At 39.7% G+C, this 26399-nt stretch overlaps 1 protein-coding gene across 3 annotated transcripts in view; it reads left to right on the top strand.

The window, feature by feature from the left end:
- Window positions 1–26399, top strand: part of srgap3 (SLIT-ROBO Rho GTPase activating protein 3) — a 229309-nt gene that overhangs the window by 105158 nt on the left and 97752 nt on the right. For all 3 annotated transcript variants that reach the window (XM_080184210.1, XM_080184219.1, XM_080184227.1), the window contains exon 3: window positions 888–1050. In XM_080184210.1, coding sequence (XP_080040336.1) covers window positions 888–1050 — 163 coding nt within the window. The remainder of the gene's footprint in view (window positions 1–887; window positions 1051–26399) is intronic.

The following is a 26399-nucleotide window of genomic DNA, read 5'->3' on the forward strand; positions in this document are numbered from 1 at the left end:
CAAATCTTTATCAGGATAGTAAATGGATTGGGTTGACATCACTCTGCAAGCTGGAATGAATGATTGCAGATGAATGTTGACCGCATGGCCTGACACTGAGATGCTTGTATTCTAATTCATGTTGCATCAAATCAAGGGAAACATACCTCATTCTGCAAATACCCAAGACAATACCTGAGTGCTGAAAGGGAGTGCCCAGAGTTAAATTGTTGGCATTGTTCACAGTTTTATTTTTGCTATTTTTGGTGCTGTAGGCAGCAACATTTAACAGTGAGATAAAGAAACACTGAGTGAATCAGTAAATCATCAGGATTCTCTTACATTATGATCCCCTTGACTGTGCCTATATCTCAGCCAGTGTGTTCCTGTCTCACCGCTACAGCTGGTGAGTCTGAATGCTACTCTAATCAATTTTTACCAAAACCTATTTTGGTCAGGTCTGCTTGTCTTGGCCCTATCGTTATCTGTCTGTCAGAGCTGGGATTGATAATGAGGTGGAGAAGTAGATAGGCAAGTAGACAAAGGCCTAAACAGGACAACTACAAGCAAACTGAAGAAAGTAGATGAGAAGATAAATTATCAGAGCCGATCAGTGACACAATGTTTGGGTTTTTAGAAGCTAGTCAATTGGAAGAAGGGCGATTTTAATCTTTAGACAGTTCTGTAGAACATACTGCTCCCTATCTGTGTTGAGCATGAGGTTGATTAAGGTATTGGTTGGTACAGATTGCTATCCAGTCTCCTGAGGATGCCGTACTCAAATAGCTGCTTTGCATGGCATTGGCTTAAAGGGGGGAGGGAACATCGTGGGGTGCTGAGTGAAACTGTCATTGATAAAGATCCCACTTTAGGATTTGTCTCTTTACAAATATCCTCTTAACCCCTAGGAAAGACCAACATCTCCTCTCCCCCGTGAACTGTTGGTACCTGGTCCTCAACCAGACCCGTCGAGAGAGCAAGGACCACGCCACTCTCAATGACATCTACACAAACAATGTCATTGTCCGGCTGATGCAGATCAGTGAAGATGTGATACGGCTCTTCAAAAAGGTCAGCTTAAACCTTTGGTGATTAAAGTTAGCACTATTATTGTATTTAAAGTACCTTTGATCATGAGCATGTACAACAGTTTCTCGACAGAGTCCTAATCCACACCCTTCCCTCACCTCTGAATGTTACATATCGCCTGAACATTGCCTAGTCCATTGGTGGTTATCACAGTGACACTTAGTTAAAGAATATATATAACGTATGCTAGACATTGAGTAGAGGAACTGCACCCATGTCCCCGTTGGATGAGGTGCAAACTGACAGCTGCACTTCATTATGGAGGCTTCTCCCCAGCCCCAGTTTGGGCCCATTGATGTCCTTGGTGCTGGGTGTGGGTTGTGACAACTGTCCTGGTGCTGAGTACAAAAGAATGAAGAAATGTACATCTGCCACAATGAAACTAATCATGCCGAGTACAATGAGTACAAGAATGTGGGAACCTGTGTGGATACAGAATGGGAATATACAGTTTGCTTAAAAAATGGTCATTACTGGGAGGAAACTAAATTGCTGATGTTTGCAGGGGGTTGAAAGAATCACTTCTAATTTATATTTGTATATTTAGATTAAGAGAAGGCTGACACTACAGCACAATGGTCCTAGATTTCTAGCCTATATTGGGACATATCCCCACAGCCCTTGTCCCATTCCCCCCCATTACCAAAACCCAATCCTCATATCAGGGAAGTAAGTTGGGGAGATCTTCAGGGTCACCTCAGGTTCTCTGTCATTTCCTGCTGTATGTATTATGTCTGGCATTGGTTTCTATGTGCAACAGTTTTTTTTTCACAGTGCTTTACAATGTCTGTTCCACACTTCTACACTAGCTTCCAAATCTTGCCACATTTTTATTTGCTTTTCTTTAAATCTGCACCCAGGCTTAACTAATCAAGCATAGTGTTACAGCCAGGTGAGGAGAGGTAGGCTGGCTTCCAATTTTTCCACTCAGTATAAAGAAGGATGGGACATCAGTGAATGTTTAATTGTTACACACAGAGACAGGTTTCTTTGAGTTTTAAAAAGAAAAGAGAATGTTTATTGTACTTAGCCCGGCCGAATAAAAACACTCCAACCTCCTCCCTCTTGCTGTCTCTCCCACGTGCACCCGTGCACACTCACTAGAGGCAGCAGCTGCTGGGGCTGAGTTGTTTGATTCTTTACTCTGTCTACAACACATGGATAGTCAAAAAGTAAATAGGGGGTTATAACTCACAAGTTGGATGGAGAGAAAGATTCAGGGTTTTGCTTCTTCAGCATCTCATTTACTTGTCCTCTAATCTGAAGAGAAAACAGGTGATTATAGCTGGCTTGTCACATCACCCTCTCCCACCAACTACCCAATGACCCAATATGAACATGGCTAGTGGATTCCAGTTGCCTGGCTTAAATGATTAGTTAGAAGTCTGACAACACCAGGTTTAAGTCCAACCGATTTATTTGATAGTAAACTCACCAAGTGATTAGGTTATAGCTGGGCATGTTCTGTGCAAAGCCAGAGCCCCAGTGTTCAAGTGATTATATCTAATGATTTATTTCTGCCCAGTTGAATAGCCAGTTGATTCTCAGAGTGCTTTGCTGATGGATAGGGGGTGGCTCCCATTCATATTCCTTCAAAGCATTGTTCCTGGTGATGCCTTGCAGACTGGTTGTCTCTATTTCAATTGTCTTGGAATGTAGAAAGCTCAGACTGCAAATATTCAGCCATCTTTGACTGTGATTTCAAGTCACTGAAATGTGGCTTTTTAAAAATTTGATTTGTGGTTTCCAGCCAGTAAATTCATAAAGCATGGTTTCATAACAATAGTGAGCGTCAACTGTAAACACACTCACATAATCAAACACAGAACAATTGAACACTACATCTTTACCCCCTTCTACAACTGAAGTTCTTATTAGTACAGAAATAACCTTTGAGATATGAAAGTCTCCTTTGACTATGCTAAAACCTACAAATTTGAGCATGTGGTTCTGCGTGATCAACCCAGTGAGGCAGATGATTAACATCACAGTTGGTCAGCAGAAAAGGAGATGTGTCCTCACAATCACTACCAACTCGATCCTTTACAGCCTTTGATGGCTTGTGAACTGACATGGCTCCCTCTGAGGCCTTTTGATAGGCTCCAAATGTGACCTTGGTGCACCCAGCAACAGGGGTTTGTATCAGGAGTTGGGGACTCTTTACATTTTAAGTTGAAGATTAGTGGCTCAGGCAGCTCTGTTTTATGAAGCTGGATCGGTGGGAGGGCAGAAGGAGGGAAATGGAGCTGTTGCTGAGCTCCCAGTGGCCTGCAAGTGACATGTCCTTGGGATGTGAGACACAGTCTCCAGCCTGGCCGGGGTGAAGGCAGTGGGGGCAGCTGGAGGTTCTATCCTGCTGCAATTACGCCCGGCAGACAGGCCCTCCACTGGAATTCTGGGTTCCATTCTGGGTCCTGTGTCTGAATTTAAACAATTCAGTAGATTCCGGGGAACAATTTGTGGTTGCACCGTACTAACAGGCAGGGTAGGGACAGACAGCCCTCTGCCCATTTTATTTTTCAGATTTTGGTGGGGAACATGCTGCTTTCCTGCCTCTGTCTGGCGTTGTAAACCTGACACATTGTACTAATTCAATTGTATTCATGACCCAGAGAAACTGTTAAATAAGCCAAGTGTAACTCCAAACTACAGCTAATACACACACCAGCCCTCCCTTCCCCAACCAGTCCTGCCCTCCCCAACCACCAGTCCCCATGCAATAAGCCAAGTGGAGAGAAAAATGACATGTATATGAAAAAACAATTGGGGTAAAGAGGTGGAGAGATAGCTGAGTTATTGCTGGGAATTGCGGAGGGTGCAGACATAGGCAGGGTTAGTCACAGGGTAAAGCTCCCTCCACACTGTCCCAGGATAGGTACAGCCTGAGATTAGATACATAGAAAGCTCTCTCCACAATGTCTTATCAAACATTCCCAGGACAGGTACAGTACAGGGTTACATACAAAGTAAATCTCCCTCTATACTGTCCCCATCAAATGCTCCCAGGACAGGTACAGCATGAGGTTACGTACAGAGTAAATCTCTTTCTAGATTGTACCCATTGAGACGCTAGTGTACCTTTTAAGGAAAGTATTTTTTTTCTAAAATCATGTTCTCTGCAGTTTGTAAGCTGGCCTTTTGGTTTCATTTTGGCACTGGCAGCCTGTTTAATGTTTTTTTTATTGCTGTTTAAATGGAGTTTTGCTTATTGAAGTATTGTGGGAAAATTGATAAGTCAAAGGTGGTTCCTTCACAGAGAAATTCAAGGATTTATTTTCAGTTTTAGTTTAGAAGGTATTTGGACAACAGACTGAAAAGCAGTGTTTTTCTCTCTCCCTGGTATTGTAAATCTGCTGGCTAGCTGAAAGCAAATCTTGTTTTCCTGGAGTGAAAATTCTGCTATTGGTGGTTTGCTAGTTAGTTCCTAGAGCCTTTCTCTCACTCCCTGGTGTTTTGGGAAGCTGTTCTCACTTCAAGATTGTCTATATGTATATCACAAGAACTGCAGCATCCAATCAAAAGACTAAGTTCAAGCATCGTGTGAGCGTTCATATTCTCTTTGCTAAACTTATGGCATGAGTTTTGTCTGTGGGATTTGTTGGTTGGAACAGTATTTAGCTGTTAAGGTTTATATATCATGGTTACTTGTTTGTATTTGATAAGATTATCGCTATTTTTTTCTATACATTTTAACTGTATTTTTAAATAAATTTTTGTTTGATTAAAAACTCCCTGGTGGGTCATTTGAATCATACCTGAAGTGAAACATCTCGCTTAACCGAGACAAGTTCAAATTGTGAAACTTGTGATCCAGGCAGACTTCATAAAATACTTTGGAGTTTCTGAACTGAATTATAATACCGTCTAACACTCCTAAGGGGTTAGATACAAATTAAAACACCCGCTGCACTTTCTTAACAACATGTAAAATTTGTGAATCTGAACCTCAGAACATTTCTCCTAATATCAGACATTGACCATTTCTCATGCGTGTCATCTTATTTGCTTGAGATTAATAATTGGATGCCAATCATTGCAGAGTGTTTGATTTTCTCTTATGGGTTGGTGTCCAGTGGAAACTTAGCTGAGAGTCGTAAAATCTATTTCACATAGGAGCCTTACAGTCAGGAGTAGGAGCTCGAGGAAACTAAGGAGAGGCCTGTCATTACAACAGGATGAGCTGAATTTAAGCTCCTGCCAAATCTTGCATTAATATCCCTCAGCTTTAGGCTATCAGCAACCCCATCATCACAACACCTGTGGCACAGCAGCTGAGATACTGCATCCCCCTCCCCTTTATGGTTGATTTTCAGCTTTGCTTGTTTATTTTTAACAGACGACTAAACACCATCAGGGTCATCATTAAAGTGCTACTCTGCAAATAACAGACTATATCATGCACTTCAATCTAGTTCCTCACTTAAAGCTGTATCATTGCCTGAATTTCTTTGTTGGTGAACTTTAAGGCAGTGTTTCTCTGTGCAACTGACTCGAAGTGTCATTGTGTGAAATCTCTGTTGTAAAAAGAAGTCTCACAATCAATGGCGTGTTTACCCCAGTCCAACGCTGGCATCTCCACATCATAGTAAAAAGAACCCAGGGCTGTGTCCTTTCAAACACTGAAGAAAATGAGTGACACTGAGGCAAACAGGCCAGGAGGGGTCCATCCTCTGTCCCTACTCACGTGGCTGAGAAAATGATGCAGTGGGAATGGGATGTTGATTGACAGAGGGAAAGCTGAACTTTTTAGTCAATGGGTGTTGTTCAGAATGGGGAAGAGTTGGAGTTGATGCACCACAAGAGTCAACGTGGGGTTCACTTTTGTTCTCAGTGTTGACCATGAATTAAATCAGCACTCATTGGCCAGATAACTCACCAGAGGTGGCAACACGGTGCACAGTCGGGGCTGGGGTTGTGGAGGGAGTTGTCCCAGGAGTCTGCAACATAAGAAATAGGAGCAGGAGTAGGCCATCTGGCCCTTCGAGCCTGCCCCGCCATTCAATAAGATCATGGCTGATCTGTCGTGGCTCAGTTCCACTTTCCCGCCCTCTCCCCATAACCCTTAATCCCCTCTCTTATCAAAAACCCATCAACCCTTGACCCTGGAAAGCATGAAAACACAGACATGAGACAGAAAACCTCTTTCTGATTACCCCAATCATGATTCTGTCTCCCAACTACCTTCAAACTGTTTTAGCCGATGAATCAGTACTCCTTCACATTGAATACCATTTAGAAGAAGCACTGACAATGGCAAGGGAACTGAATGTACTTTGCGTTGGGATTAAAGTTTTCCTCACCAAATCACTCAGTGGCACCACTGTTGATTGAGTTGGCGAGTCCTAAAGGACATAGCTGCTAGTCTGGGCCTGAGGCAGATGGTGAGGGAACCAACAAAAGAGAAAAACCTGCAGTGTCTTGTCCTCACCAATCTACCTGTCACACCTGTCGGTAACATTATAGATAGGAATGATAGTGAGGGATCACTTTGGGATCAGTGACCATAATTCTATTAGTTTTAAGATAGTCATGGAGAATGAGAGGCCTGGCCTAAAACTTTAAAATTCTAAATTGGGGCAAGGCCAATTTTGATGGTTTCAGGCAGGAACTTTCAAAAGTTAATTGGGGGAGTCTGTTGGAAGGCAAAGAGATATCTGGTAAGTGGCAGACTTTCAAAAGTGTGTTAACCAGGATTCAGGATAAGCACATTCCTCTTAGATGAAGGGCAAGACGGGTAGGAGTAGGGAACCCTGGATAACTCGGGATATTGAGGCCCTGCTCAACAGGAAGAAGGAGGCACATGACATGCATAGGCAGCTGGGATCAAGTAAATCCCTTGAAGAGTATACGGGGTGTAGGAGTAGAGTTAAGAGAGAAATCAGGAGGGCAAAAAGGGGACACGAGATTGTTTTGGCACATAAGGCAAAGAGGAATCCGAAGAGCTTTTGTAAATACATAAAGGCCAAAAAAGTAACTAAAGAGAGAGTAGGCCTCATAAGGATCAACAAGGTCATCTATGTGCCGAACCACAAGAAATGGGTGAGTTCCTAAATGAATATTTCTTTTCATTATTTACTGTTGAGAAAAGCATGGATGTTAGGGACTTGGGGAAATAAATATTGATGTCTTGAGGAGTGTACATATTACTGAGAAGGAGGTGATGGAAGTCTTAGAGTGCATCAAGGTAGATAAATCCCTGGGACCTCATGAAGTGTATCCCAGGACACTGAGAGAGGCTAGGGAGCATATTGCGGGTCTCCTAGCAGAGCTATCTGAATCATTGATAATCACAGGTGAGGCACCTGAAGACTGGAGAGTGGCAAGTGTTGTGCCTTTGTTTAAAAAGGGCTTCAAGGAAAAACGTGGGAACTACAGGCCAGTGAGCCTCATATCTGTGGTGGGTACATTGTTGGAAGGTATTTTGAGAGACAGGATCTGCAGGCATTTAGAGATGCAAGGACTGATTAGAGACCGTCAGCATGGCTTTGTGAGTGGAAAATCATGTCTCACAAATTTCATTGAGTTTTTTGAAGGGGTAGTCAAGAAGGTAGATGAGGGGGGTGCAGTTGATGTTGTCTATATGGACTTTAGTAAGGCCTTTGACAAGTACTGCATGGTAGGTTGTTGCATAAGGTTAAATCTCATGGGATGCAGGATGAGGTATCTAAATGGATACAAAATTGGCTTGATGACAGAAGCCAGGAGGTGGTTGTAGAGGGATGTTTTTCAAACTGGAGGCTTGTGACCAGCAGTGTGCCTCAGGGATCAACGCTGAGTCCACTGTTAGTTGTCATTTATATTAATAATTTGAATGAAAATATAGGAGACTTGATTAGTAAGTTTGCAGATGATACCAAGATTGGTGTCTTAGTGGACAGTGAAGAAGGTTATCTTGGATTGCAACAGGATCTTGATCAATTGGGCCAGTGGGCTGATGTTTGGCAGACGGAGTTTAATTTAGATAAATGTAAGGTTATGCAGGTAAATTGAACCAGAGCAGGACTTACTCAGTAAATGGTAGGGCGTTGGGGTGAGTTACAGAACAAAGAGATCTAGGGGTACAGGTTCATAGCTCCTTAAAAGTGGAGTCACAGGTGGACAGATTGGTGAAGAAGGCATTCAGCATGCTTGGTTTTGTTGGTCAGAACATTGAATACAGGAGTTAGGATTTCTTGTTGAAGATATCATAGAACCATACAGTGCAGAAAGAGTCCCTTCGGCCCATCAAGTCTGCACCGACCACAATCCCACCCTGACCCTACCCCTATATCCCTACATATTTTACCTGCTAATCCCTATAACCTAAGCATCCTAGTACACTAATGGGCAATTTTAGCATGACCAATCAACCTAACCTGCACATTTTTGGACTGTGGGAGGAAACCAGAGCACCCTGAGGAAACCCACACAGACACGAGGAGAGTGTGCAAACTCCACACAGACAGTGACCCGAGCCGGGAATCGAACCCAGGTCCCTGGAGCTGTGAAGCAGCAGTGCTAACCACTGTGTTACCATGCCGCCCTAAGACATTCGTAAGGCCACACTTGAATAATGTGTATAGTTCTGGTCATCCTATTATATTATTAAACCAGAAAGCATGCAGAAAAGATTTATTAGGATGCTACTGGGATTTGATGGTTTCAGTTATAAGGAGAGGCTGGATAGACTGGGATTTTTTTCTCTGGAGCGTAGAAGACTGAGGGGTGATCTTTTAAAGGCCTATAAAATAATGAAGGGCATAGATCAGCTAGATAGTTAATATCTTTTCCCAAATGAAGGGCAGTCTAAAACTAGAGGGCATAGATTTAAGGTGATAGGGGAGAGATATAAAAGGGTCCAGAGGGGTAATGCTTTTCACACAGACAGTGGTGAGTGTCTGAAACAAGCTGCCGGTGGTAGTAGTAGAGGCAGGTACAATTTTGTCTTTTAGAAAGCATTTAGACAGTTACATGGGTAAGAATGGGTGTAGAGGGATAATGGCCAAATGTGGACAATTGAGCCTAGCTTAGGGGTTTAAAAAAAAGGATGGCATGGACAAGTAGGGCCAAAGGGCTTGTTTCCATGCTGTAAACCTTTATGACTCTGAGTGAGTTCAGTCTTCACACTGAGCATACCCTCCGTTGTGTTATGTGGTACCTTACCAAATAGGATTCATTGAGAACCGATCTAGCAACTTAAGATTGCCACTCCATGAGACACAGCAGAATTGTGCTCGACCACAATGTGTAACCTCATGGCCCAGTAAGTCTGGGTTATTATCACACCCAGAAATCAACCCTGGTTCAATGAAGAGTGCAGAAGCGCTTGAAGAGCAGCATTGGAGATTCACAAATATGAGGTGTCAACTTGGTGAAGCTACATTAACACAGGACTACTTGCGTGCCAGAGAGCATAAGCAGCAAGTGACAGACAAAGCTAAGCAATGCCACAACCAGTGGATCAACTGTAAGCTCTGCAGTCCTGCCACATCCAATTGTGAATGGTGATGGACAATTAAATAATTTATTGGAGGAGGAGGCTCCACAAATATTCCCATCCTCAATGATGAGAGAGCCCAGCACGTCAATGCAAAAGACAATGTTGAAGTATTTACAACAATCTTCAACCAGAAGTGCCAAGTGGATGATCCATCTCAGCTTCCTCCTGAGGTCTTCAGCATCACAAATGCCAATTCGATTCACTCCACATGGTATCAAGAAACGTCTGAAGGTACTAGATACTGTAAAGGCTATGGCCCCTGTCAACATTCTGGCTATAGTATTGAATGCTTGTGCTCCAGAATCTTTCGCACTCCAAGCCAAGCTGATCCAGTAAACCTACAACACTGGGATCTACCCAGCAATTGGAAAATTTTTCTGACGTTAAAAAAAAGGGCAAATCCAATTTAGTCAACTCTTGCTTATCAGCAAATGAGTCCTCATCAGTACTTCTAAATGACACTCAGCAATACCTGCTCACTGACACCCAGTTTAGATTCTGTCAGGATCACTCAACTCCTGACCTCATTACAGCCTTGGTTCAAATATGGACAAAAAGCTGAACTCCAGAGGTGAGGGGCGAATACCTGCTCTTGACATTAAGACAGCATTTGACTGAGTGTGGCATCGAGGAGCCCTAGCAAAACTGGAGTCAGGTCAATGATCTCCGCTCCAGGTCATCACTGCAGGAGTTCCTCACGATAGTGTCCTAGGCCCAAATATCTTCAGCTGTTTCATCAATGGCCTTACTTCCATCATAAGATCAGAAGTGGATATGTCCGCTGAAATTTACACAATATTCAATACCATTCATGACTCCTCAGATACTGAAGCAGTCCTTGTCCAAATGCAGCAAGACCTGGACAATATCCAGACTTGAGCTGACAAGTGACAAGTAACATTTGCACCATATAAGTGCCAGGAATGACCATCTCCAACAAGAGAGAATCTAACCATCTCACCTTGACATTTAATGCATTACCGTTGTTGAAACTCCCACTATCAACATCCTGGGGGTTACCATTTATCAGAAACTGAACTGGACTAGCTATATAAATACTGTGGCTATAAGAGTAGGTCAGAGGTTCAGAATCCTGCAGTGAATAACTCATTTCCTGACTCCACAAAGCCTGTCCACCATCTACAAGACACATGTCAGAGTATAACAGAAAGCTCTCTACTTGTCTGTATAAGTGCAGCTTCAACAACACTCAAGGAGCTCAACATCTTCCAGGAAAAATCAGCGAGCTTGATTGGCACACCACCCACAAACATTCATTCCTTCCAACACCAATGCACAGTGGCAGTAATGTGTACCATCTACAAGGTGCGCTGCAGGAATTCTCAAGGGCTCTTTAATGGGACATTCCAAACCTGTGACATGAACCATCTTGAAGGACAGCAGAGGCTTGCAAGTTCCTCTCCAAGCCACTCACCATTCTGACTAAAACTCATGTTTTTGGTCTCAACAACCAATTCTTCTGCCGAACTACTGCCTCCATTGGACTCGCTGGTCACTGTCTGAGATGAATCAGCCATTGATAACCTTAATGTCCTATTTGACACTGATTTTCCAACCCTATATCATGTGCATTATCAGCATCATCTTTGTCCAACCTGCTGTCCTGGCCACCCTCTGACCTCATCACCTTCATCAACCTGAGCTTATCTAAACCTCTGCCTGTATCCTAACCTATACCAAGGCCCATTCATTCTTCTCTCCTATATTCACTGGATCCTGGCCTGACGGCACCTCACTCTTAACATTTTTATCCTCGTTTTCAAACCCCTCCATCTTGCCCCTCTCTGTAACTTCCTCCAGACTTACAACCCTCTGGGCTCTCTACAATCCTCTGTCAGAGCAACTAGGGCCTTTAACACAATAAAAACATCTCTAAGCATTTCATAAGTTCAATCAAAATGTGATACTGTCTAGTTGGACTGATGGTGAAGAAATAGCTTTTATTGAAATGTCTTGCAGGAGGAGAGAGGTCACGAGGGACTCCTTCAATTCTGCCCTCTTTAACATCCCTAATTTTCACCCCTCCACCAAAAGTTGGCACTGCTTTAAGTGCCTCGTGACCTCTCTTCTGGAAGACATTTCTTAAAAGCTATTTTGTTGATTAGATTTGTCATCCGGCCTTATATTGTCTTACTGGGCTGTGTCAAATTTTGATTGATAATTGAACCTATGAAGCATTTGATGTGTTTTATTACACTAAAGGCACTATTTAAATGCAGGTTATTGTTACTGTTTGAATAAAAGAGGGATTGGTAGAATTGCAGTGCAGTGGTTCTGGCCCATCTCTCACTGACCATGGAGTATTATTTAGTGTCTCAGCTCCATCTGTATTCATTCCCCTGACCCTGTTGTGCAATGTATTTTTGGTTATCCTGCCTTGCTTCACATGGGCCTGGCTACTAAAGGAAGATGGAGTATGTTTGGGCCCACTCTTTCTCGATTTATCTTCAAGGAGGAAAGAGCAAAGACTGGCTATTGATCATGCTTTTTTTTTGAAGAATAAAACTCAACCCTGAGAGTTGATTCATACTGCAGACAGTAACAGTAACATCCCTTACACCTCCCTTGGGGTAACTTGACTATGAATCTCACTTGGAGCCTGAGGTGCTGCAAGCTTCACCTATTTTGTAAATTTATTTTTCAAATGATCTGTCTTTTAATGTCTTAGTTAGTGAAGATGGCGTATAAATGCTGAACTCTGATCCCAGCCACTTTGAGCGAGGGCCATGCACGAGGTCTCAGGTTCTATATGGGCTTAACTTTTCTCTTTAAAGAAACTAATGCTGTCCAATGTTGCGATTAATTCTAATTTGTGAAAAGCAACAACATAAATTGTTGTTTATAATTTTCAAATCCCACCATGGCAGCTAGTGAAATTTAATTCAGTTAATAAAATCAGCAATTTAAAAAAGCTAGTCTCCGTGATGACGACCATGAAGCCATTGTCAATTGTTAAAAGAACCCATTTGGTCTCTTCCTGTTCCTATTTCTTATGTTCAATACATTTCTAAGAGCTAGAATGTTGTTTAAAAAAAAACCCATCTGGTTCACTAATGTCCTTTAGGGGAGGAAATTTGCCAACGTTACCTGGTATGGCCTATATGTGACTCCAGTCCCACAGCATTGTGGTTGACTCTTATGTGCCCTTGAAATGCCTAAAAGCCACACAGTTGTATCAAACAATGAACCTATAGAAAATCAAAAACAAGTGAAACTGGATGGACCAACTATGCCACATAGACTGCAGCAGTTACTTGACAGCAATTGGGGAATGGCAAAATACACAGCTTCTGTATTTTAATTCCCTTCCAGTTGTCACTGCTTCTGGATCACATGGACTAGTGTTTTTTATTATTTAGTAACTGATCCCTTCACAAGTGATACAAACTCTGCACGTGCTTTTTTAAAAGCAATTATCTATTTGCTAGCACTTCCAAACAATAATAAATATTCCTTACCTGGGAGCCAAAGGCCATCACAGTGGCTTATACTGTTGTAGTGCAGTGTTATTATTTACCTAGGGAATTATGAACTGTAATGTGTAGTTCCACTCAGTGATGGTGTTATTATCTAAATAGGGGCCAAATACCCTGTCATATAGTGTTATCATTTAAACAGAGTAGTTATACCCTGCAATACAGTGTTATTATTTATTGGACTGTTGCAATGCAGTTATTATATAAGGCAGTTATACAACTAAGTAGTGGGGGCAAAGGTTCAAAGTTGGAAAGTTGTAATAAATTAAATAGAGAAGACAAGGTAGGGATAAGGGAAATGATGATCAGAGCATGGCAGAAAGGGACAGAGTGTACAAGCCTAAGATTGCAACAGCAGATAAAGCTAGATGTTACAACAAAAGTAGAAAGACAGAACTAAATCTGAATGTACGTTGCATTCGCAATGACAGATGAACACAGCACAAATCAAAACAAATATATATGTTCTGAAAGTTATTACAGAGACATGGCTGCAGAATGAAAACTATTTTGAACTTAACATTTACATGACATTTAGAAAGGACAGGAAGCTAGGAAAAGGTGGAGGGGTAGCTCTGTTAATAAAGATTATAAAGTCGTAGAATCCTACAATGCAGAAGAAGGCCATTCGGCCCATCAAGCACATCCCAACCAGGCCCTATCCCCATAACCGCATGCATTTATCCTAGCTAGTCCCCCTGACACTAAGTGGCAATTTAGCATAGCCAATCCACTTAACCCACACATCTTTGGAAGGAAACTAGAACACCCACAGGAAACCCATGCAGGCGTGGGCAGAATGTGCAAACTCCACATAGACAATGACCCAAGCTGGGAATCTAATCCAGGTCCCTGGCACTGTGAGGCCACAGTGCTCAGCATTGTGCCACCAGGGTTGACATAGATACAATAGAGGGAGATGTCATTAAGTTCTGGAGATCAAGATGTAGAATCTGTTTGGGTAGAGATGAGAAATAGTAACACTAAGAAATCACGTGGTTTATGGGCTCCCTAAAAATAACCACACTGTAGGATGGCATATACAAGAAGAAATAATGGGTGCTTGTGAGAAAGGTATGGCGATAATCATGTTAATTTTAACCTAGATGTAGACTGGACAAATCAGATTAGCAAAGATAGTCTGCATGATGAGTTCATAGTGGCTTTGGTACAGTTTCTTAGAGCAACGTTTTTTTTTAGCACCAACCAGAGTGCAGAATACACACTGGTATTGTGCAATAAGTGCAGTGATCATAATATGATTAAATTTTGCATTCAATTTGAGGGAGAGAGGAGCGAATCTAAGACTAGTGTTTTAAACTTAAATAAGGGTTATTATGGGGCATCAAGGTAAAATTGGCTGCAGTGCGAAATTAGGTTAAGGGAAAGATGCAGTAGTAGATATTCAAGGAGATATTTCAGTGGACTCCAAGGGAAGGAGATAACTAATTAAGTTTAAAGATAGTATAAAGTTGAAAGAAAAGTGTATAATTCCACAAAGAGGAGTGACAGGTCAGAAGATGGGACAGAATATAAAGAACAGCAAAGAACCACTATAAGATTAATAAGGAGTATGAGAGTATGATAGCTAGAAATAGAGAATCAGATAGAAGGAATTTCTACAGGTATGTAAAAAGGAAAAGAGCAATAAAGTGAGCGTTGGTCTTCTAGAGAAAGTATCTGGGAATTAATGATGGAAAATAAGGAAATGGCAGGTGAAGTGAACAGATATTTTGTATCCGTCTTCACTGGAGAGGGTACAAATTCCATCCCAGAAACAATTGTGAATCGGGAGGTAAAAGAGAGGGAGGAACAGCCCAAAGATGTGCAGGTAAGGTGGATTGACCATGTTAAATTGTCCCTTAGTGTCTCAAGATGTGTAGGTTGGGAGGCTTAGTGAGGTAAATGTGTGAGGTTACAGGGATAGGGCAGGGGTTAGGCCTAGAAAAGATGCTCTGCCAGAAAGTTGGTGTAGAATCAATGGATCAAATGATCTCCTAAACTTTAGGGATTCTGTGATTCTATGAAAACAATTACAGTCAGCAGGGAAAGGGTACTGAGAAAACTATTAGAACGAAAAGGTAACAAATTCCCAGGCCTTGATGGACTTCAGCCTTGGGTCTGGAAAGAATAGTAAATGTATTGATTTTAATTTTCCAAAACTCCCTATGTTCTGGCAAGATCCCATCAAATTGGAAAATAGCAAATTTAATTCTTCTATTCAAGAACAAAGGGAGACAAAAAACTGACTACAGACCAGTTAACCTAACATCTGCCATCTTGGAAGTAACAAGCAACATAAATAAAGGGAAACCTGTGGATATGCTGTCCAGAAGGCATTTGATAAGGTGTCACACCAAAGGTTACTACATAAAATAAGGGGGTAACATATTAGGGGACAGAGGATTGGTTAGCTAACAGGCAACAGAATAGGGATAAAAAGTACATGAATCAGGAAAACTTAATATGCAGGTACAGCAACTGACTAGAAAAGTAAATGGAATGTTGTTTATTGCAAGCAGAATGGAATATAAAAATAGGGATGTTTTGCTAAAGTTATACTGGGCATTGGTGAGACCATGTCTGCAGTAATTTGTGCAGTTTCAATGGTCTTATTTAAGAAAGGATATAAATGCATCAGAAGCAGTTCAGAGAAGGTTCACTTGAATGAAACTGGGATTGGGGGAGTTATCTTACAAGAAAAGGTTTGATAGGCTAAGCCAATATCCATTAGAATTTAGGAGAACGAGAAGTTATTGAAAATGTAAGATCCTCAGGAGACTTGACAGTGGATGCTGAAAGGATGTTTCCCCTTGTGGAACAGATTAGAACTAGGAAACACGGTTTAAAAATAAGGGATTTTCCATTTAAGATGGAGATGAGAAGAATGTTTTCTCAGAGGGTGGTGAATCTTTGGGACTCGCTTTCCCAGAAGCAGCGGACACTGGACCATTGAATATTTTTAAGGCAGAGGTAGATAGATTCTTGACTAACAAGTCGGTTGAAGACTGTCGGGGATAGATGAAATGCAGAGTTGAGGCCACAATCAGATCACCTATGACCTTATTGAATGGCAGAGCAATCTCAAGCGGCTGAATGGCCTATTCCTGCTATTAATTTGTACATTTTTATGTAACATTATTTAAATAGAGGAATTACACTCTATTTATTGTTGTTATGTAAATTGGACGCTTTACTATGTGATGTAGTGTTACTATTTAAATGCAAGGGTTATATTTTATGATGCTCTTTGTATTTAAATGGGGGAGTTACACAATGATATAATTTAATATTACATGCACAGAACTTATACTGAAGTGTTTGTATTTAAATAGGGGAATTATACTTTGTAATTCAGGGTTCTTATTTAAATAAGAGTGTTATTCTTGCAAACCATGATATTACACCTTGTAAACACAATGTTTTCATTTATTTAGGGAGTTAGCTCCTGTAACAATGTTATTATTTAAATAGGAGATTATACCCTGTGAAAAAGTGTAGGTGTCTAAAATGAAGCATTATACCCTGTAATATAAGGTTATTATATAATAGGTGAGTAATACCATGTACCCTAGTATTATTTAAATAGAGGAGTTATATTCTGCAATACAATGTTATTATTTAAATAGGGGGCTCTGGTCTCCCGCCCCTGTGTGTACCACCTATGTGTTTGGCTGATGTCAGTCAGCAATACTCAGTGTAATTGTTTACAAAGGACAGTTATATCTGTAATAGTGTCATCATTTAAATAGGGGTGTTTTATCCTGTGGTAGAGCTAAAATTGAAGAATGAATGTAATAAACTGGAATATTTAAAAATATCCTGTAATAGTGTTATATAGGAAAGTCTATTCTGCATGAGTATTATTATTTGAAACAGTGTTATTATTTTAGTGGGGATTTACGTCCTAAATTGCAGTTATTTTAATATAAAAGTTTTACTCTATAATACAGTAGCAACATTCAATAGACAGTGAAAATAGAGTTAATGTTTCAAGTCAGGGTCATATGGACTCGAAACATTAACTCTATTTTCTCTTTTCACACTTGTTGAATTTTTCCAGCATTTTCTGTTTTTGTTTCAGATTCCAGCACCCGCAGTAATTTGCTTTTATTGAAATAGCGATTATATCCTGTGATACATTGTTACTATTCAGATAATTACTATTTAAATAAGGGAACTATATATTGTAAAGCAGTGCTATTGTTTAAGTAGGAGAAATATATATCCTGTAATATAGTGTTATTATTTAAAGAGGGGATTTTGATACTCTAAGGCTGTATTCTTATTTGAATATGAGAACTATATCCTGTCATGCAATGTTATTATTTAAATTAGAGAGATGTACCCTGTCATACAGTGTATTAAGTGTGTGGGTAACAAGGCAGTAGATGGAGTCTTGTGTCGGAATTTGAGGTTATTCACTTTGGTCTGAAGAGTAGACAAGCTGGATTTTTTTCTGAAAGGTGTGAAACTTGCAAATGATGATCCTCAGAGGGAAGAGGATATACTCGTCCCAGCAACACAAAGTTAACATACAGGTACATCAAGACATTGGGAAGTATTACCATCCCCTTGGGGGATCTGTAAACCAAATTGACTGAGTGAACCTTCACATTATTATTTAAATAGGGAGTTAGACAATGTGACACAGTTATTATTTAAATAGGGAAGTTATACCATGTGATACAGTTATTATTTAAATAGGAGAGTTATACCCTGTGATACAGATATTATTTAAATAGGGAGTTAAACCCTGTGATAGTTATTATTTAAGTAGGAGAGTAAAACCCTGTGATAGTTATTATTTAAATACAGGAGTAATACCCTGTGATACAGTTACTATTTAAATAGAAGAGTAAAACCCGTGATACATTTATTATTTAAATAGTGGAGTTATACCCTGTGATAGTTATTATTTAAATAGGAGAGTTATACCCTGTGTTAGTTATTATTTAATTAGGGGAGTTATATCCTGTGATACAGTTATTATTTATATCTGAAAATTATACCCTGTGATAGTTATTATTTAAATAGGAGAGTTAAACCCTGTATTAGAGTTATTATTTAAATAGGAGAGTTATACCCTGTATTACAGTTATTATTTAAATAGGAGAGTTATAACCTATGTTACAGTTAGTATTTAAATAAGGGAGTTATATCCTGTGATAGAGATATTATTTAAATAGGGGAGTTATACCCCATGATACAGATATTATTTAAATCCGAGAGTTATATCCTGTGATAGTTACTATTTAAGTGGAAGAGTTATACCCTGTGAAACAGTCATTATTTAAATAGGAGAGTTATACCCTGTGTTATAGTTATTATTTAAATAGCAGAGTTATATCTTGTGATAAGGAAATTACTTAAATAGGGGAGTTATCTCCTGTGATACAGATAGTATTTAAATAGGAGAGTTGTACGCTGTGATACAGATATTATTTAAAGAGAGGAGTTATACCCTGTGATAGTTATTATTTAAATAGGAGAGCTATACCCTGTGATACAATTCTATTTAAATTGGGGAGTTATATCCTGTGGTACAAATATTATTTAAACAGAGGAGTTATACACTGTGATACAGATATTATTCAAATAGGGGTATTATACCTATAATAGTTATTATTTAAATAGAGGGGTTATACCCTGTGATTCAGGGATTATTTAAATAGGGGAGTTATACCCTGTGACACATGTATTTTTTAAATAGGAGAATTATACTCTCTCATACATTTATTATTTAAATAGGAGTTATACCCTGTGATTCAGATATTATTTAAATAGGAGAGTTATTCCCAAATGCTACAGATATTATTTAAATAGGAGAGTTATACCCTGTGACAGTTATTATTTAAATAAAGGAGTTATACCCTGTGACACAGTTATTATTTAAATAAGAGAGTTATACCATGTGATACAGATGTTATTTAAATAGGAGAGTTTTTCCTTGTGATACAGTTATTTAAATAGAGGGGTTATACCCTGTGATACAGTTATTATTCAAATAGGAGAGCTATTCCCTGTGTTACAGTTATTATTTAAGTAGATGAGTTATTCCCTGTGATACAGTTATTATTTAAATATGAGAGTTATACACTGTGATATGATATTATTTAAATGGGACAGTTAGATCCTGTAATACAGGTATCATTTAAAGAGGGGAGTTATAACCTGTGAGGCAGATATTATTTAAAAAGGAGAATTATACCCTGTCAAGCAGTTATTATTTAAATAAGGGAGTTTTACCCTGGGATACAATTATTATTTACGTAGGAGAATTACACTCTGTGATACAGATATTATTTAAATAGGAGACTTATACACTATGTTGCAGTTATTATTTAACTAGGAGAGTTATACCCTGTGATACAGATGTTATTTAAATAGGCGAGTTATACCCTGCAATACAGTTATTATTTAATAGGAGAGTTATACCCAGTGATACAGTTATTATTTAAATAGGTCTTATACCCTGTGATACAGATATTAATGAAATAGGAGAGTTATACTCTGTTATACAGTTATTATTTAAATAGGGGAGGTATACCCTGTGATATATTTATTATTTACATAGGGGAGTTATACCCCATGACACAGTTATTATTTAAATAGGAGAGCTGTACCCTGTGATACAGTTATGATTTAAATAGGGGTGTAATACTCTGTGATACAGATATCATTTAAATGGGAAAGTTATACCCTGTGATGCAGGTATTACTTAAATAGGAGAGTTATACCCTGTGACACAGATTATTCAAACTGAGAGTGATACTTTGTGATACAGTTATTATATAATTGGGAAAGTTATACGCTGTGATACAGTTATTATTTAAATAGGAGAGTTATACCCTGTGATACAGATATTATTTCAGTAGGAGACTTATACCCTGTGATACAGTTAGTATTTAAATAGAGAAATTGTACCCTGTGATACAGATATTATTTAAATTGAGGAGTTATACCCTGTCATATATTTATTTAAATAGGGGAGTTATACTCTGTGACACAGTTTTTCTTAAAATAGGAGAGTTATATCTGTGACACAGTTATTATTTAAATAGAGGAATTATATTGTGTCATATGGATATTATTTAAATAGGAGTGTTATATCCTGTGATATATTTATTATTTAATTAGAGTTATACCCTGTGATACAGTAATTATTTAAATAGGGCAGTTATATCCTGTGATATAGTTATTATCTAAATAGGAGACTTATACCTGTGACACAGTAATTATTTAAATAGGAGAGTTATATCCTGTGATACAGATATTATTAAAATAGGGAAGTTACATCCTGTGATACAGTTAATATTTAAATAGGAGAGTTATACACTGTGACACTGTTATTATTGAAATAGAGGAGTTGTACCCTCTGATACTGATATTATCTAAATAGGAGAGTTATACCCTGTGATACAGTTATTATTTAAGTAGGGGAGTTATAACCTGTGATACAGTTATCATTTAAATAGGGGAGTTTTACCCTGTGATACAGCTGTTATTTAGATAGGGGAATTACACTCTGCGACACAGTTATTATTTAAATAGAGGAGTTATACTGTGTCATATGGATATTATTTAAATAGGAGTGTTATACGTGTGATACAGATATTATTTTAATAGGAGAGTCATACCCTGTGATATATTTATTTAAATAGGAGAGCTATAACCTTGTGATACAGATAGTATTTAAATAGGAGACTTATGCCCTGTGATACAGATATTATTTAAATGGAGAATTATACCCTGTGATGCAGTTATTATTTAAATAGGGGAGTTATATCCAGTGATACAGTTATTATTTAAATAGAGGAATTATATCCTGTGATTCAGATATTATCTAAATAGGAGAGTTATACCTCATGATACAGTTATTACTTATGTAGGAGAGTTATACCCTGTGGTACAGATATTATTTAAATCGGCATATTTTACCCTGTGATACAGTTATTATTTAAATAGGGGAGTTATACCCTGTGACACAGATTATTTAAACAGAGAGTTATACTTTGTGATACAGGTATATAATTAGGAAAGTTATACCCCGTGATACAAATGTTATTTAAATGGAAGAGTTAAACCCCGTGATGCAGATATTATTTAAATCGGAGAAATATACACTGTGATACAGTTATTATTTAAATAGGAGAGTTATACCCTGTGATACAGGTATTATTTCAGTAGGAGACTTATACCCTGTGACAGCTAGTATTTAAATAGAGGAGTTGTATCTTGTGATACAGATATTATTTAAATTGGAGAGTTGTGCCCTGTGTTGCAGATTTATTTAAATAGAGTTATATCCCGAGTTACAGTTATTATTTAAATAGGGGAGTTATACCCTGTGATAGTTGTTATTGAAATAGAGGAGTTGTACCCTGTGTTACAGTTTTGCTTTAAATTGGGGAATTATACCCTGTGTTCAGTCATCATTTACATATGGGAGTTATACCCTGTGACACAGTTATTTTTTAAATAGGAGGGTTATACCCGTGACACAGTTATTATTTAAATAAAGAAATTATACTATATTATACAGATGTTATTTAAATAAGAGTGTTATACCCTGTCTTACAGTTATTATTTATATACAGGAGTTATACCCGGTGATATAGTTATTAAATAGGAGAGTTATACTGTGTGATACAGATATTATTTAAACAGCAGAGTTATACCATGAATGAGTCATTATTTAAATAGGAGAGCTATTGCCTGTGATACAGATATCCTCTCTCTCTTATTTTAAACCCCTTCTTAAAACTTTCACTTTTGACCAAGAATTTAGCTGGACCTCTGAAAATCACCTCTGTTCGCTCCGTTTAATCTCTTGATCTAATAATCCTTCTGTTATGGAGCCGTGTTTGTACGTTAAAGATGCTATAACAATGCATATTGTGGTTGTCTCTGGAGGGCAGTGACCCTGGTGGGTGAATGGAAATGTAGAGGTAGGTACGTGTTATCCTTGGCTGAGCAGGTATCATATTGGTGGGGTATATGTGTACATGATCTGTGAAAGTAGATGATCAATTGGGTCTATACTGAGCCTCTCCTTTCTTAGGTTCTTCTTCACGCACAATTTTCCAACAGGTAGACAACTGAAGCTTTTGGGACTAAAGTTAATAGGTTTTCTTGGATAGATGTGTGACGCATTGTGGAGCAAAGGAGAGTAAATGATGTTGAGTTATAATTTAGCCACGATGGAAGTGAATGGCAGTGCAGGTCTGAATGGTCCACTCCTTCACCTATTAGCTGAGAAGTTTTTCCAAATAGTCATCTTTTAAGGGATTTGAATAGCGCAAAGGTTGTGCTCTGGTTAAAGAATGCAAGAATGTTATGCAAATTTTAGAAATATATATTTTAGAAATCAACATATCATTGGTTGCTATGGACATTTTGAAGGTTGCTAGGCAACAGAGCTGCCAGCTGACTGCCTTCAGTTTAGTTGGTTAGGAATAAAGGAATATTCCATGAAGTTTTAAACTGTGGGGCACGTTCTGGATCACATTTAAGTGGAATACTGGATTTGTTGGTGGAAATCATTTTAATCAAATGTAGAATTAATCTAGCCCCCAGATATGCCCTGCATGGGTCGTTATTTGATTTGCGTTGCATATCAGTTTGCTTTTCTATCAATATCAGTTGTTTTTATGGTACAACACTAGAGTTACATCTGAATCCACAGTAGGATCTTTTTGTTTGCCCTCCTTACCTGATTGATTTCTATCAACACCCCACCCAACCCCAATTCTCCATTCCTCTGACCCTCTGGCCTCCTGTACATTCTCCGTATTCTTGCCCATCCTCCATTTGCATCACCATTGGTGGTAACGCTTTATACCGTTCCACTTATCCACTTTCTCTCTCGCTGTAAAGTCCTCCTTAAAACGCACCTCTTTGACCAAAGTTTTTTGTCACTATTCCAAAGATAACCTCCTTTGCCTTGTCATCCACCTTTTCTCACGTCTCCTGTTAAGCGTTTCAGTGCAACTTTCTACCTTCAACATGCTATGTAAGTTAGAGTTGTTGTTGAAGATGGTTAGGATGATGACGAGCTATAATAGATTGCCCGGATTTGAATGGTTACCTGCCATTGAATTCACTTGTCAACAGTTCAGCAGTGTCTGGTCTAAAATGGGAGGTGATGGCCTAGTGATATTATCACTCGACTAATATCACTAGTGTTCTGGGGGTCTGGGTTTGAATCCTGGCATGGCCCATGGTGGAATTTAAATTCAATTTTTTTAAAAATCTGGAATTAAGAATCTACTGATGACTATGAAACCATCATCAATTGTCAGAAAAATCCGTCTGGTTCACTGTGCTCTTGAGGGAAAGAAATCTGCCGTCCTTACCTGGTCTGGCCTACTTGTGACCCCAGAGCCACGGCAATGTGGTTGACCCTTAACTACCCTCTTGGCTGTATCAATCAAGGGCAACTAGGGAGAGAGAATAAATGCTGGCCAGCCAGTGACACCCTTGTCCCACAAATGAATTTAAAAAATGGAGTTAGTTGCCAGTTAGACACTCTGCATAATCCTCCTTTCCTTGGACTTTGTGTATAATGGACAGCAAAGTCAACATTAGCCACTATCTTCTATTAGCCAAAGTTAAGGTTATCATCAAGGTGTCCAAAGTCTTAAGTGATACAACTTGGGAGAAAAAACACTTACCTTATTCAGGAGCTCACGAACTACAGTTCCCATTGGGCCTAGGGACTTGTGCAGCTGGAAAATGTCACTCGTGCAGTTTGTGGGATGATTTTCTGCCACCCTCCCCTTTTCAGTGGGCAGGAATTGGGAAGGGGTGGAGATTTGAACCGGAATCTCAAAACAGCTTTTACGGCAGTGAGATTTCCCTGCTGAGTTCCCCTCCCGCCCCGCCAATGAGAAATGCCATTATAATATATCTTAACGTAATTAGTGGGCCACTCCACTGTAATATCGCCCTATGTAGAAATGTCCCACTCCTTAGGCATGACGTCCATCGGTGTCGTCGGGAGATCAGGGAAGGGGGAAGGTGCGAGGCTGGCCTGGACATGTCGGGCCAGGGATCGGGCCGTGGGGGGTCTGAAGGGCAACAGTGTTGGGGGGGAGGGGTCGCAGGGCTGGTCAGCAATCAGGAAGCCAGTAGTGTGCGCCACTGCGTGTGCGCCAATCTCAGCACTGACAGATCAGTGCATGCGCACTGGCTCGCTCAACGCTATGCTGCCAGCCTCGCTAGCCAGAATAGACCCACCTCTGAATTTTTCACGAGATTCAGGCTAGTGCCCTCTGCAGTGCAGAGTGTGGGAGGTTCATTTGAAAATCTCACTGAAAAAACCAGCAGGATTTACTCCAGGTTTTACATGAATCCGACACTTAGAATTTTTTTGGGAGGATCCCATCCTTGATTCTAGATTTTTATTGAATTTAAATTTTACCATTTGCCATGGTGGAATTTGAACCTGGGTCCCCAGAGCATTACCCTGGATCTTTGGATTACAAGTCCAGTGACAATACCATTATGCCACCACCTCCTCTTTGGTCCGGTGGTCTCCATGCAACATGCCATCTGCATGCAGCAGGGTCTGCCACCTATACCCATCCCAGCCCCACGCAACCTGCTTATGATCGGTTACGTGCTAGGGGTTTAAGCCAATATCATACTATCAGCGAGGAACGGCACCATGCCACTCTGGCTGTGTTCCAACTGGTGTGAAGAACCATCTTCACTTCCTCGCACATATTAATCAAAGAAAGAGTGGGCGCTGTCTCATACAAAGGAGGAACTTGACAGTGAATAAAGGTATTGCCTGAATGGCCAGGCCAAGTCATTAGAGTTCAAGTCAATCCCTGTTTTCTAAATAGTTCACTCATCTTGGCTGGGGTTACTGTTAACCCGTGGGTTGCAGGGTTTGCTATTAATCAGGGTTCCCACTGATTATTCTCCAGTCCCAATTTGATTATGAGGATCAGATACAGGCTCAATTGTGATGGTTCTTGTGAACCCTCAGTCAAATAGCTGCACTGTCTGAGATCACATATAAAAAAGCTGCCATGTATTGGGGGCTGGGTGGGTGAGGGAGGGATTTGGTGGGCAGCTGGTGCCCTTGGAAACCTTATCCTGGCATAAATCAAGAATCTTTCAAGAAAGAACATGCTGTTTCACCAACACTTTTGGCAGATTGCATTTTCAGTAAAATTCCAATTGCCAGTCATTTGCCCAAGATTGGTGTTGTTACAGAAACAGACTGAAATTCGCAGTCATAAATCTGTACCAGAGTAGACCAAGACACAAGTCTCTCTATCATAGCTCTTAGCCCCTCCATATTGTCCCTTCATTCCTCTTGTATGTCCTGTATTCTAGTGGGCTCTCAATTTCTGAGCGAGATGAATTCACCAGTCTGCCAGTGAAGAATTGCAATGAATATCCTCCAACAAACCCCCCCTCCATGACTGTCTAATGAACAAATTCAATCACATCTCTGACTGGTGACAAATGGTATCAGTTACCTAGATGTCAAGAATTGACTGACCTGTCTCGATGACCCAACAAATCACTTTGGATCCTCTAACCGAGAACTTTACAGCTGCTATTGTGCAATGGATTTTGTGTGCGAAAGATAATATGAGCTTTTAAAAAGGAAAAGTTGAATATGTTGAGGGCAAAGTTAAAGGGAAAAATTCACATTTTAGCATCATTTTTCATGACTTCTGGGCATTCTAAAGAGTTTACAGCTAATTGGTGACTTTTGCATTGTACTCATGGTTGTAATGTAGGAAACACAGTGTTGCGCACAGCAAGCCCTCATAAACAGTGATCAGATAAAAGGTTAGCTCATCTGTTCCAGTTAAATTGGGATAAATGTTGGCTAGGGCACCGGAAAGAATTCTACCCTTCTTCAAAATGAGATCTTTCATCTCTGTCAGAACGGGCCTCAGTTTAGCTTCTCATTCACCTAAGAGAATCACAGCTGCATGAGAGTGTCAGCCAAGATCATGTGCTTGGGTGTCTGGAGTAGGAATTGAACTGACAATCACCTGACTCTGAGGTAAGAATGTTATCCACTAAGCCATAGCTGACACCATGCCTGTATGTGAGTGGGATACTGTGGTAAAACATGGAGTTTGGGAGCAATTGTTAAATGAAGCTATTGAAGAATCACAAGATGGTTACACCATGTGCAGAGGCAGTTAGGCCCATCGCATCTGTGCTGCTTCTATATAAAAGCAATTCACCTTATCCTAATCCCTCACCTGCTCCTCAGATAATTATCAAAACTTCTTTTGAAAACCACAGTTGAGTCTGCCTCCACCAGTGGGATAAGTTTCCTTGATCAATATCTCCTCCCCCATTCCTTCATTTCTTAT

This window comes from Carcharhinus amblyrhynchos, chromosome 3 (assembly GCF_965287045.1).
Source record: "Carcharhinus amblyrhynchos chromosome 3, sCarAmb.v2.hapA, whole genome shotgun sequence".
Taxonomy (NCBI): domain Eukaryota; kingdom Metazoa; phylum Chordata; class Chondrichthyes; order Carcharhiniformes; family Carcharhinidae; genus Carcharhinus; species Carcharhinus amblyrhynchos.